Raw genomic sequence first — 13722 nt, 5'->3', positions numbered from 1 at the left:
GCTTATTGGTAAGGGGTGGCAAAGCATGAAATAATAGAACAGTACTTCCTTTAGAGGCAGAGTCTTTTACATGAAGAGTAAACGAGTTAATACTGCACAGTGCTCTAGAATAATCCTTGGCACATGTCAAGTACCGTGTGTTTTTGCATTGCTATTATTTGAAAGAAAAAATCCAGATAATGTTACTCATTTAGCAAGTTACTAATGGAACTTGTTCTCATAACGGTATCTGAAAAATTATTTGAAGATTATGTAAGCCTTTGGAAACAAACTGTTGTATTTTCTTATGATCATAGCACTTAATACCGGTGATTTTATGTGTCTGAGCGTAAGTTTATTTTGATGATACCAACTTTGATCACTTGAAGTTGAATCAATAATGCTCACCTTAACTGTGCTCTTACTACGCAGCATACTATGAGAACCGAGGGCGCCAAGAGTAGAAGTATGGGAGATGGGCGTTCAAATAATTATGATAAAATAATTAAGCAATTGCAGTTTAAATAATTATAAAATAATAAAACGATAAAAATCCAACTCCACAAAGCGGCATTTGATCTTGGTGAGTTTTCGGATAGTTACGAAGAGAGGCAAGAATATTACTACATAATATTCAAGGACTCCAAAGAATCCTCCATCCTCCGGTTGGCCACCATAAAGTGCTGCCAACTATGGGCAGGCCCCACGTATGAAAGTGAGAGCGGCAACTTCGGCTCTAATTAAGAAAACAGTAAAACTCCGCCTCAATGCAACGCAATGAGAAGGAAGAAGGGAAGGAGAGTCAGGCTTTCTACCCAACCCGGCCCAGGGTCCTTTAAGCGCCTTATCCCTTCCTCCCAAGGAGGACAGTTCAGTCTGGCTCTCTGGCCCTGGCGGGAGAACGCAGGGAACCGCAGACGGTGCCCCTCGAGCCCGGTCCCCGCGGACCTGCCATGGGGCCCCGCGCTCCCAGCCCCCGCCCGGCCCGCGTGGCCCGGCTTCTGCCCCGGCGGCCCCCGGCGCGGCGGGGGTCCGCCTCCCCGCGCAGGCCAGCCTAGGTGTCCCGGCGGCTCCCGGGCGCCCCCTGGCCCGGCTCCGGCGCCCGAGGTTTCCGGTGAGCTGCAGTCGCCGGTTATGACGACTCCCTCCTCCGGAGCAGCCGCCGCCGCCGCCGCCTTCTCCGCAGCCCCGGTTCGCCCGGCTCCAGGTGGGACTCGCCCCGGGGTCCGCGGAGCCTTCACCCGCGCCCCTCTGTACCGCGGCGGGCTGAGCGGGTCTCGGGGCCGGGCGCGCGGTGGGCGCTTCTGCCCGCTCCCGGCGCGGCTTCCCGGAGGGCTGGCGCCTTTCCATAGGTCCGCCTGCGCCTTCCCATCGCCCGCGGGCCGAAGAGGCGGACGCGGGGAAGCTGATCCTGACTCTCCCGACCCCGAGCGCTCTGCCTCTTCATGGCGACTGCAGCGGCGCACGGGACCCCGGGGGCCCTCTGGGCGCGGGGAAGAACGCCGGCTCCCCGGCCGGCGCCCCCTTGACCGGGTTTCCCAGGCCAGGGCGGAGCCGCTCTCCAGGCCCCTCCCAGGCGCGCCAGGGACCGGGGGTGGGGAGTGCGGTGTTGGGTGTTGGGCGGCCCCCGGGGATCTTTGCGCCCCAAATCCCAGCGCAGCATCGAGGCCGCGGAAGGGCGCTCGCCGCTGACCCGGCCACCCTGCTTTCACTGACGTTCTAGCAGACAGCTGGTGGACCTCACCTGGGCATCTCAGACAGACAGGCCCTTTCTAACCTCCTGCCGTGGAAAACTTCTAGCACTTGTCGGGGCGAGCAGTTTTAGGAGTCCTTGTGGGTGTCAAATGCGTTTAACTTTTCACCTGTCCACTGCCTTCTTTAAACTTTCGCAAGCTCTGTCACAGAACATCATCCCCTCTCACCCGTAGTGTTCCCTATCAGCTTCGGGCTTTCATGTCTCATCATCTTTCAGGCTTTTCCCTTTCCCCTTCTTAGGCCGGTGGAAACAGCTGTTTTGTGCTGAAGGAAAAAGTAGCTCAGCTGCTAAAGCTTCTGTCTGCTGGGGAGGTGCGCCCTCCCATCCCTCAGAGGCTCTCGCAAGAGGACTCAACACCAGAAGGGCTCTGCCAGGCCCCGAGGTTGTGCTTTCAAGCAGTAGCAGCCACTCCTAGTTTATGCAAGCGGGTGCATGCTCTCTGCAAAAGCCAGGTTTCTGATCTGAGTCTTTAGATTTTTCCCTTGACCTAAGCGTTACTCCTTCATGGATCAGTGGATTTAGTTATGGCTAGAGCTCAGTCCAGGACAATGGATTTGGATAACCAAAGGTCAAGACTTGGTCATAGCAGTGACCTATTTCCTGAAGGGATGAGCAAAGGATTGGCCATTCTGCCTGTTGAGTGTGAAAGCTCAGGTTGTAGTAGAGCCTAGGGAGCAGTTTGATTCGGTGAGTCGGATTACTTTGGTGAGAACCAGGCAGATTGTTTTCTCCTAGGAATGTTTTATCTGCTGAGTGTCCTGTTGGCCTGTGCCAGTTGGTGCCTGTAGAAAGTGGGTCATCTCCTTCCTGCTCACTGTTAGAATCTGTTCTGTTAAGTTGCTGTCTTGAGGGTTATGACCTGCAACCTTGCTTTCAGCAGTATGTATTTGTTAAGGCAAGGAAAGGGCACCTGAGCCAGGCCTTCTGCTTAAGGCGTGTCTCACTAAATGCCAGTCCCTCTGCTTACAGGTATATCTTGTTAAATTATCTTCTCTCTTAATATTTCCTTTAATTCAAAATATCAGCTGGATGTGAAAGTCTATTTTAACATCCTTTTAAGGTAATATGTTTCATTTCTGACAGATTTTAGATATCTGAAACATCACAACAGCTTCTTGGTGGTTCTCAGGATTAAAGAGTTAAATATTTTCATTATAATTAGAGTCACTGTTGCTATTAATATGTATTTTTAAATTCTGTGAAATTGCTATCAACTCACAGTTGGATAAAAGTCCCAATTAAAAATATTAATTCAGGTGACCTTTATAACAAATAACAATATACTCCTTTTAGGGTTACCTAAAAGAGGCACTGTATTTCCCACTCCAGAGGGGAAAGGGATTTCTTCTTGGTGTCCCAACTGTTTAGTTATGATTACTTGGCCTTGGGACTTGAGGCCTGATTGAACATAGCAGTCTATTACTAAAGGCTCCATCTTCATCGCCCATAGTCAGTGAAGACTGATTTTGAACGCTGGGTTTTCCAGTGTTTTCCAGTGACAGCAGACCCTGCTGGGGAGCTGCTCACGTGTACCAGGGCTCTATCATCTGGTGGGAAGACCGCTTTAAAAAAAATAGAGCAAATAAACCACTAAAGTGAACCCAAAATGGCACAATTATTATCTGTGAAATATAAGTGAAATCTGGTCTAAGAGATTTAATCCTTCTAGGGTGAGTTAGAAATGCAGTAAGGTCCGTGACCATCATCTCTTTTCACACTACTAAGGTGGGGCAGGGCGGGTTTAAGGGCACAGCCCTGAGGCAGACTAGGAAAACTCACTCCTGGAGTTTTCTTAGTTTTAGTCTTAGTTGTTAATAACGTAGATGTTATTATTTTTTTAAATATTTATTTATTTATTTATTTGGCTGTGCTGGGTCTTAGTTGCGACATGTGAGATCTAGTTCCGTGATCAGGGATCAAACCTGGGCCCCCTGCATTGACAGCACAGAGTCTTAGCCACTGGACCACCAGGGAAGTCCCCATAGACGCTATTATACCCCCTAGAATGTAAGCTCCGCGAGGGCTTAGGAGTTTAGTTTTCAACTGTATGTTCCTTGCTGCATCCTGGTACTTAGAAAAGTAGCATATTCTCACATACTGCAGTGATTGTTAGTTTTTATTCAGCAGGTACACACTTGCTCAGAACCATTGTACTTCCTTTCTTCTCTCTTCCTGGCATGTTTTCACTGCTCCTCATCTGGCAGGTCTCAGCTCAAACGTTACTTAGCAACCCCACCCCATCCCATGTAGCTTTAAACATTTATTTAATAAACACTTAACGTAGCATTTAACGTGCCAGGCACATCTAGACACGTTACCAATATTTAACTCACAACAGCCCTATGGGGAAGGGTTATTCTGATTTCCATTTTACAGATGGAAAAGCTGAGACACAGAAAGATTAAATAACTTGCTCCAGGTCAAACAGCTTAGGCTGCAGCCACACTCCAACCTCAGTGGACTAGCTTCAAAGTCTATATGCTTAACCAGCCTACTGTGTTGTGTATCACGTTACCTTACTTACTCAGACAGGGTCCTATCAAGATCCTCCTCCCATCTTTGTAAATAAAGTTTTATTAGAACACAGCCCCCCCTTTCCTCTAGCATAGCTATGGCTGCTTTCCTGATAAAGGCCCTGTTGAGGAGTTGTCTCAAACACTGCCTGGCCTGCAAAGCCAAAAATATTTACTACCTGGCCCTTTCCAGAAAAAGTTTGCCAGCCCTCGGTTTATTTGATTCACAGCCTTTGTCATCATCTGAACTTATTTATTTGATTGTTTATGACTACTGCACTAGCTTGTAAGCTCCGTGAGAGCAGGGGTCCTTCCTGCTTTGTTCACCTCTGTATACCTAGCTCCCAACACAGTGCCTGGCAACAAGTGCACAATCAGTATTTGTAGAGTAAAGGAACATTAGTCAGTGAAATAGCGAAGTTCACTGTTATTGTGCTTAGCCCTTGACCCCTTCGGCTTTGAAAGGGTATGTCTTAATGAGGATGTTGTCAACTTGACCTTTAGGTTTGGAGGTTGCTATGTACATGCTGCTTGTCTTTGGAGCATTGCTTCATGAAGTTCCCCTGAGTGGCCAAGACGAGGTTCCTCCCCAGGCTGATGGCATTCTGGGCGCCCCTCTGTTCAACTATGCCAGCCTCCGCCTGCCAGAAGAGCATATTCCCTTCTTTTTGCACAATAATAGGCATATTGCCATGGTCTGTAAGAAAGACTCGCATTGTCCTTATAAGGTAAATACTATTCTCTCCTTGTATATTTTTAAAAGGAAGCAATTTAGGCTGGTTCACTAGTTCCTCATTGTAACTTGAACCTGAAAGTAGACTTTAGTCTCTTGGTTGCAACTGTGGGTCAATCAGTGTTTGTATTTCATCTAATGCTTCTTAGTGACTCAACTTTGCTAAGAATTATGTCCCACTCACAAAGGTGAGATTTTAAATCTAAATCACTAGTAAAATAAATAGGCAGCCTATACTATGTGTATACTCTGTAAATGAAGTGAATTAGATTTGATGCAGCAAAGAATATCTAGTTAAAAGTAACTGGAGGATTTCACACCTCTCCTTAATCTGCACTTCAGAGGCTCTCTCAGCACTTCATTTTGGTAATAACACCTCCACCTCTGTCTCCAAATAATTAAGACTATTACTGCGGCCTTCCTTCTGTTTTAGAGTTGTTGGAAAGGTTTCAGATTGGAGCCCATTCAGACATCTCACGAGGCCTCAGAGATCAAAGCAGGGCATTGTGAGCCATTTCCTTTCCCATGGTGCTGGCACAGGAAGCATTCGGAGAGGCAGGGCTGGGAGTCAGATCAGGACTGCTCCCGGGGCCTCGCAGAACAGCATGCTAAGATCCCTGGCCGGCAGCAGCTGCTGTATCCCCAGAGGGCTGCAGAGGTGTGACATCTTCCGGGATCTCTGCTGATCCCTTCGGTTTAGTTGTGATTCTTCTGGTGATAGAAATTCCAATTTTTGTGACTCTCTAGGGACTGATTTTAGGATCAGTTTCCTCACTGATTTTATTAAGCTACTTCAAGAAACTCCAGTTCAGGGGAGGAGGTTAGGGGTTGGATGAAGTGGGAGGTTGGGGTCAGCAGATGTAAGCTTTTATATATAGAGTGGATACATAAGGTCCTACTGTAGAGCACAGAGAACTATATTCAGTATCCTATGGCAAATCATCATGGAAAAGAATAAATAAAAAAAAGGATGTGGGTATACATATATATATATGTATAATTGAATCACTTTGCTGTATGGCAGTAATTAACACAACATTGTAAATCAACTATATTTCAATAAAAAATTAACTAATTAATTAAGTTATAAAAACGGCAATTCAAATGATCTGTGGTAGTCTAGCTAAAACCCAGATTTTTGGTGGGAGGACAGACCTGGTAGGGGAGGGGTTGGTGATTAAGGATAATTGTTGTTAAGAAACTTGAGACTGCTTTTTTTAGAATTTACTTATTTCTATTACATGAATAAGTATTATAAAACATGAAGGTTAAAGTTCTATAAAGATTTGTTTTCCTCATGGAAAAAAATCTGAGTCCTCTCTAAATGTCAGAAGAAGGTAGACAAGTCTAAACATATACCTCTTATGTTCCAGAAACACTTAGAAAATTTAAAGTACTGCTGGGGTTATGAGAAATCCTGCAGACCAGAGTTCAGGTTTAGTTACCCTGTTTGCACCTACGTGGATATGGGATGGTAAGTTTCTGGATGGAATACCTCTTCCCCTGTACTTTGTCTCCTTTCTCCGCAGTGTACGCTGAGGCTCCAATCCCCAGCTAGACTCTTTTGGTATTAGATAGTAATTCCTTTAGATATTAATTTGCTTACACAGTCATGAGTTCAACTGTCTCCCACTGGGACAGGAATATCTCTCATTTCCTCTGCCAGAGAGAGAAAACAGTATGGATCACAGAAAATATTTTCCCCCAGCATATGCTAAGAAGATAAATGGATGGTTTCCCTTGGTTCTGGAGAAGAGAGTTAAGTATAATCAGTATTTCCAACACACGCAGGGTTCACGGGGTAAAGAAAATACAGTAATTAACAGTTCATTGTCTTCAGTTCCAGATGATCTTAACTTCATACCTTTCCATTTTGTATTTTTATTATATGGGAGTAAGTCTATAAATAACTTATTTTGGTTACTTCATGTAGTGAGGGATAGATTTTTAAATTACGATAGTTTACTTAAAAAAAATGACTGACTTCTAGCAATTTAACACTTAGAAAATTTAAGGTCCGAAAAAGTAAAAAGATGAGTATCACAGAATTTTTTGTTTTCTAACAGGACGGACACTCTTGAATCAGCCCAGGAAATATTCTGGAAGCAAGCTGACTTTGGGTATCCTGGAGAGCGGCTGGAGGAACTCCATATGCTCTGCCAGCCAAAGGGAATGGTGGGTGTTTAACCCCTTCATAAACGAGTGTGTTTATTCAGAAACACCCGTAGTATTTATTTATTTATTCATTTATTTATTGAAGTATAGTTGATGTACAATATTATATAAGTTACAGATATACAATATAGAGATTCACATTCACACTTTTAAAAGTTATATTCCATTTTTAGTGATTATAAAATATTGGCTATATTCCCTGTGTTATACAAGATATCCTTATAGCTTATTTTATACGTAATAATTTGTATCTCTTAATCCCCTACACTCATAGTGGTTAGATCATAATATAAAAACAAGATAGATGGCACTGTGAAAGGAATCCCTCCCTCTCTGGTCCAGTGGCATCGGTAATACCTGCCCTGCCTATCTGCTATACTGTTTGTGAGAATCAAGCCAGCAAACATACAGAAAAGCGTTTTGCAAGCTGCTAAGTGCTAACAAACACAGAATGGTGAGGGTGTATCACGTGTCCCAAACTACTTGCAAGGGCATTTATAAAGATGTAATTTATCAACCTATCTTCTTTAGTATATGTTGGGGGGAATAATTCTAAACCCAGAAATATTTTAATTGCCTCAAACTATGACAATCTGATATATGTTTGAAAGGAGGACATGGCTTCCAACTGCTTTCAAAAACTGAATAGATGCTGTATAGCGCTTTTGGAGGGTGTCGCTTGAAAGAACTTCAAGTGATTCTAGCAAGGTGGCTGAACCGGAAGATGGAGGCAAGGCGTTAACCTGCACTGCTGAGGGGTGTCTTTCACAGACGACGTTTTACACTTTGTCTGGAGTTTAGCTGTTCATGTGGAAAGGGCAGGGAAGGGCCCCATCTCCACCTCGCACACCTCTTCCAAGGCAGTTTGCAGAATGCTTTCCTCACCAAGATCTGCCTTGTTAGGTTTTATGCTAACAGGGTATGACCCCTTACCAACTCCAGATTCCAAAACACCATTCAGGGGCTTCCCTGGTGGCACAGTGGTTAAGAATCCGCCTGCCAATGCAGGGGACACGGGTTCCAACCCGGGTCCGGGAAGATCCCACATGCCACGGAGCAACTAAGCCCGTGCTCCACAACTACTGAGCCTGCGCTCTAGAGCCCGCGAGCCACAACTACTGAAGTCCGTGCACCTAGAGCCCGTGCTCCGCAATGGAAGAGGCCACCGCAATGAGAAGCCTGCGCACCGCAATGAAGAGTAGCCCCCGCTCGCCACAACGAGAGAAAGCCCGCGCAGCAACGAAGACCCAATGCAGCCAAAAATAAAAATAAATAAATTTGTAAAAAAAACCCCAAAACAAACAAAAACTCCTTTACCTCAGTGAGTTAGAAAACATGGCTCTCACGCTGCTGTGGAGACAGAGACTCTCACAGGTTTTTTTTTTTTTAATTTATTTATTTATTATTTTTGGCTGTGTTGGGTCTTCGTTGCTGCACGTGAGCTTTCTTTAGTTGCAGCGAGCAGGGGCCACTCTTCGCTGCAGTGTGCAGGCTTCTCATTTCAGTGGCTTCTCTTGTTGCAGAGCACAGGCACCAGGCCCGGGGGCTTCAGCAGTTGTGGCACACGGGCCTAGTTGCTCTGCGGCATGTGGGATCCTCCCGGACCAGGGCTCGAACCCGTGTCGCCTGCATTGGCAGGCAGATTCTTAACCACTGAGCCACCAGGGAAGCCCTCCCACAGGTTTTAAGGTTTGCAGAAAGTACCTCCAATTCAAATTGGCAAACTGCCCTTCCCGCCTTGCATTTTAATGACTCTGACGTGTGCATTCTTCCTTGTTTCCTTTGGCTGGTCTTTGGAAAATGCTTTTTCACATAGCTGTGGGCTTAGTGAGGGTTCTGAGTGCATTATTTTTTTTCCAGGAGGGTGAAATGAACCACAAATACAGCTGCTGACTCTCTAACGTTTGAAGGTGATAGAACATTTAAGGGTGCGTCGTAGTAACCTAAAAGTGTACAAATTGGTAAAAATATGCTTGGCCAATGTCTGCCGGGGAGAAGAATCCTTCAACAGAAGTGGTCATCGGGAAGCACTTTTCATCACATCGTGTGGTTGGAACCTGAAGGCAACATGCTGTCAGCATGGTGTCAAGCAAGTCCGGTCTGTCCTGGAATTGTTAATAATTGCAGTTATTTTTTTCTTTTTTCTCAACCTTATTTCAGAGTGACTCAAGTCTAGTGTGTTCCCGTTACCTTCAGTACTGCAGAGCGACCAATCTCTACCTTGATTTAAGAAACATCAAGAGAAACCACGACAGGTACTTCAGTGGGAGATGTTAAAATCTAAGGGAAATCCTGAAATATCTGCAGTTTCAGGATTTGCAAGGCTTGGATTTGCTTCCTAATAATATGGTGATGAGGTTGGGGAATGGGGGAGGGGATGGATGACCCGCATTGGTCATAATGAGTTGATCATTATGAAACTGGGTGATGGGTACATTAGATTCCTTATACCATTTTGCTACTTTTGTGTATGTTTGAGATATTCTATTATAAAGAGTTAACTTCTGATGAAAAACTGATTTTGGAAATTGGCAAACCACTTTAGTTACAACCCACGTGTCTGAGTCATGAAAAAATTTTCCAAGCTTAACCTAATTTTTTGTTGTACACCAGATTTAAGGAAGATTTTTTCCAGAGTGGGGAAATTGGAGGACACTGTAAACTTGACATTCGTATGTTGATGTCTCAAGGCCAGCGCAAAAGCCCTCTGCAGTCTTGGTAAGATTTTTTTTTTGGAAAATATGTTTCTGAAATATTTGTCTTTATTATTGGTACTTGCAGATTTTGGTAGGGACTCTCAAATGGAAAATGTTACTCTATTTGTAGATAATTTGGCCTGAGCTTCTGGGGAGTGGTGGCTCGAGTGAATCATCAGTTGTATCTGAATTAAATATATATTGATAAAATATTCGGAAGTGTGATATAGTACTTACTATTTGCTAATGAAAGAAAAAAGTTCAAAACTGATTTTTTTTTTTTTGTGGTACACGGGCCTCTCACTGTTGTGGCCTCTCCTGTTGTGGAGCACAGGCTCTGGACGCGCAGGCTCAGCGGCCATGGCTCACGGGCCCAGCCGCTCCGCGGCATGTGGGATCTTCCCAGACTGGGGCACGAACCCGTGTCCCCTGCATTGGCAGGCGGACTCTCAACCACTGCGCCACCAGGGAAGCCCAAAACTGAACTTTTTAAACTCATAATTTCTGCATGTGTTTTGGGGAACATTTTTAAAAAAAATACATTTATTGAAGTACATACCAAGCATATAGAGAAATGTACAGTTTGGATTATGAAAAAGTGAACCCACTTGAGTAACTCTTACCTGGGTCAAAAATAGACCATCATCCACCCAGGCTCCCTTCCAGACACAACCTCCACCCCACTTTCCAAAGGTAAACACTACCCGGACTTTAAGCACCTTTGAGAAGCTTTCTGAACTTTATATAAAGATTGGAGAACACATTTTGATTTAAAACATTTTGAATACTAAACTAGTCTATCAAGAAATTTACCATCTTTAGACATTAAAGAATTAGGGTACTTTAAAAGCTTTTTATTTTAAGATAACTTGAGATTTGTAGACATTTAAAAATAGTTTAAAGATGGTACAAGAAGTTTAAAAAATAGTACAAGGAGTTTCCATTGTACCCTTACCCCAGCTTCCTCTAATGATAACATCTTACATAACCATAGCACAATGATCCAAACCAGGAAATTGACATTGGTACAATATTATTAACTAAACACATTTGGATTTCATCAGTGCTTACATGCATTCTTTATTTTTTAGGGGCATGTATAGCTCTATAAAATTTATATCATATGCTTAGGTACATGTAACCACTATTACCATCACGCTACAGAACTGCTCTGTCATCCTAGAAATTGTCATGCTCCCCTTTACAGTCAGGACACTTACAGGACACTCATATAATGTTCATTTTTTTCTTTTTATTGAGGTATTGTTGATGTACAATATTATATAAGTTTCAGGTATATAACATAGGGATTCACAGTTTTTAAAGGTTATACTCCATTCATAGGTACTATAAAATATTGGCTGTATTCCCTCTGTTGTACAATATATCCTTGTAGCTTATTTATTTTATACCTAATTGTTTGAACCTCTTAATCCCCTACCCCTGTCTTGCCCCTTCGCAATTCCCTCTCCCCATTGGTAACTGCTGCACCAATTTACATTCCTGGCAATGGTGTATGAGGGTTCACTTTTCTCCACATCCTTGCCAACATTTGTTATTTGTGTTTTTTTGATGATAGCTATTCTGACAGGTGTGGTTTTGATTTGCATTTCTGTAATGATTAGCGATGTTGAGCATCTTTTCATGTGCCTGTTGGCTCTCTGCATGTCTTCTTTGGAAAAATGTCTACTCAGTTCTTTTGCCCATCTTTTAATGGAGTTGTTTGTTTTTTTGATGTTGAATTGTATGAGCTCTTTATATATTTTGGATATTAACCTCTTATCTGTCATATCATTTGCAAATATAGTCTCCCATTCTGTAGGTTGTCTTTTCATTTCGTCAACCGTTTCCTTTGCTTACAACTGCTTTTAAGTTTACTTAGGTCCTGGGACTTCCCTGGCAGTCCAGTGGTTAAGACTCCGTGCTTCCACTGCAGGGGACACGGGTTTGATTCCTGGTCAGGGAACTAAGTTCCCACATGCCGCACCACTTGGAGTGGCCAAAAATAAAAATAAAAAAAGGTTACTTAGGTCCTATTTGTTTATTTTTGCTTTTATTTCCTTTGCTTTAGGAAACAGATCAAAAAATATTGCTATGATTTATGTCAAAGAGAGTTCATTTTTGAGGTCAAACATTCATGCTAAGTAAACCATTCAGGATAACAGTCTATCATTTTACTCTCTGCAAAGCAGGATCTTACTTAACAGACTTTTGCAGTAGGAGTTCCTGTTTTCTCGTGGGCATTTTGATTCCTAGCACACTTTGATATCTGAGATCCAAAATAAAAGTTTGATATTTGCTTCCCACTACCTTTTGACATCATGATAGTTCCCTAGGGTGTATTTGTATTAGTTATTGCTGTATATTAAATTACTCAGACATTTAGCAGCTTAAAACGATAAACATTTATTATCTCACGAAGTTTCTGACAGCCAGGATTTGGAGGCAGCTTAGCTGGGTGGCTCTGGCCAGGGTCTCTGAGGATGCTACAGTCAAGCTGTTGACCAGGGCTGTGGCCCTCTCTAGGCTCAGCTGGGCCTGCAGAATCTGCTTCCTAAGCTCGCATGTCATCTTTGGGTTTTCTTGTCTGGCTGTTGGCCAGAGGTGTCATTTCTTCACCATATGTGCCTCTCCGTAGGGCTACTGACAGCATGGCAGCCAGCTTCCCCAAGAGCATGTTGTCTGAGAAAGAGAGAGAGAGAGAGAGAGAGAGAGAGAGAGAGAGAGCGAGCACAAGCATGTCCCAAGATGGAGGCCTTGATCTTTGTATATCCTAATCTAGGAAGTGACCACCATCACTTCTGCCATATTCTGCTCATTAGAAATGAATCACCAGGGCTTCCCTGGTGGCGCAGTGGTTAAGAATCCGCCTGCCAATACAGGGGACATGGGTTCGAGCCCTGGTCTGGGAAGATGCCACATGCTGCGGAGCAACTAAGCCCGTGCGCCGCAACTACTGAGCCTGCGCTCTAGAGTTCGCGAGCCACAACTACTGAGCCCGCAAGCCACAACTACTGAAGCCCGTGCGCCTAGAGCCTGTGCTCTGCAACAAGAGAAGCCACCACAATGAGAAGCCTGTGCAGCGCAACAGAGAGTAGCCCCCACTCGCCACAACTAGAGAAAGCCTGTGAGCAGCAACAAAGACCCAATGCAGCCAAAAAATAAATAAATTAAAAAAAAAAAAAAGAAGAAGTGAATCACTAAGTCCAACTCACCCTCCATGGGAGGATATTCATCTCTACCTCCTGAAGGAAGAAGTATCACAGAATTTGTGGACCTATTTTTGAAGCCACTACAATAAATATTTCAGCATTATGTGTGTTTTAAAAGGCTCTATTTGATATTTGTCTTACCTCAGACATGGTCTCAAAGATGAAGAGTTACAGCGATCTTTAGGTTAACTTGTGATTGTCTTCTTTTGTATGGAAGAAAATTGTACCAAGTGGCTTCCAAAGTTGTTTTCCGAGAAACAGACGTTCCTTTCCTCTGGGAAGCATAGCTGTCTGCTGTTTTTTCTAGGCACTTGGTAATTCTAGGAGTGCCATGTTTCTCAGAATCCAAGAAGGTTCTCTGGGTCAGTGTTACTTCTGAGCCTCGTCAGACTGCAAGAAACCTTTTTAAATCTTCCCACTTTACTGGTAGAGTTTTTTGGTCAACTCTATGTGTAAATTTTTTCTTTGTCAGCAAAGTTCCCAGTTGGTCTTGCACATTAGGCTGAAATTTAAAATCGTTTTTGCTTTTTGTCTCAACATTAAAATCGATATCAAGTTGCATAAATGTTAGTAAGCTTGAGAAGTTCCACATGTCTTTATAAGAGTGTTTTCTAGAAATAAAATCTGCTTAATGAACAGATCCTAAGTTACAAGGTTT

At 43.7% G+C, this 13722-nt stretch overlaps 1 protein-coding gene across 2 annotated transcripts in view; it reads left to right on the top strand.

Moving 5' to 3' along the window:
- The first annotated feature begins 1023 nt into the window (after positions 1-1023).
- EOGT (EGF domain specific O-linked N-acetylglucosamine transferase) overlaps positions 1024-13722 on the top strand; it is a 34767-nt gene continuing 22068 nt past the window's right edge. The window contains exons 1-6 of one of the 2 annotated variants that reach the window (XM_060110619.1): positions 1024-1186; positions 4753-4976; positions 6355-6455; positions 7048-7156; positions 9317-9411; positions 9770-9874. In XM_060110619.1, coding sequence (XP_059966602.1) covers positions 1114-1186; positions 4753-4976; positions 6355-6455; positions 7048-7156; positions 9317-9411; positions 9770-9874 — 707 coding nt within the window. In that variant the 5' untranslated portion in view covers positions 1024-1113. The remainder of the gene's footprint in view (positions 1187-4752; positions 4977-6354; positions 6456-7047; positions 7157-9316; positions 9412-9769; positions 9875-13722) is intronic. The other variant, XM_060110620.1, reaches the window with a different exon arrangement.

Source organism: Mesoplodon densirostris, chromosome 10 (genome assembly GCF_025265405.1).
Source record: "Mesoplodon densirostris isolate mMesDen1 chromosome 10, mMesDen1 primary haplotype, whole genome shotgun sequence".
Taxonomy (NCBI): Eukaryota; Metazoa; Chordata; class Mammalia; order Artiodactyla; family Ziphiidae; genus Mesoplodon; species Mesoplodon densirostris.
Note: the sequence above shows the minus strand (reverse complement) of the source record. Positions and strands in the feature narration are given on the sequence as shown.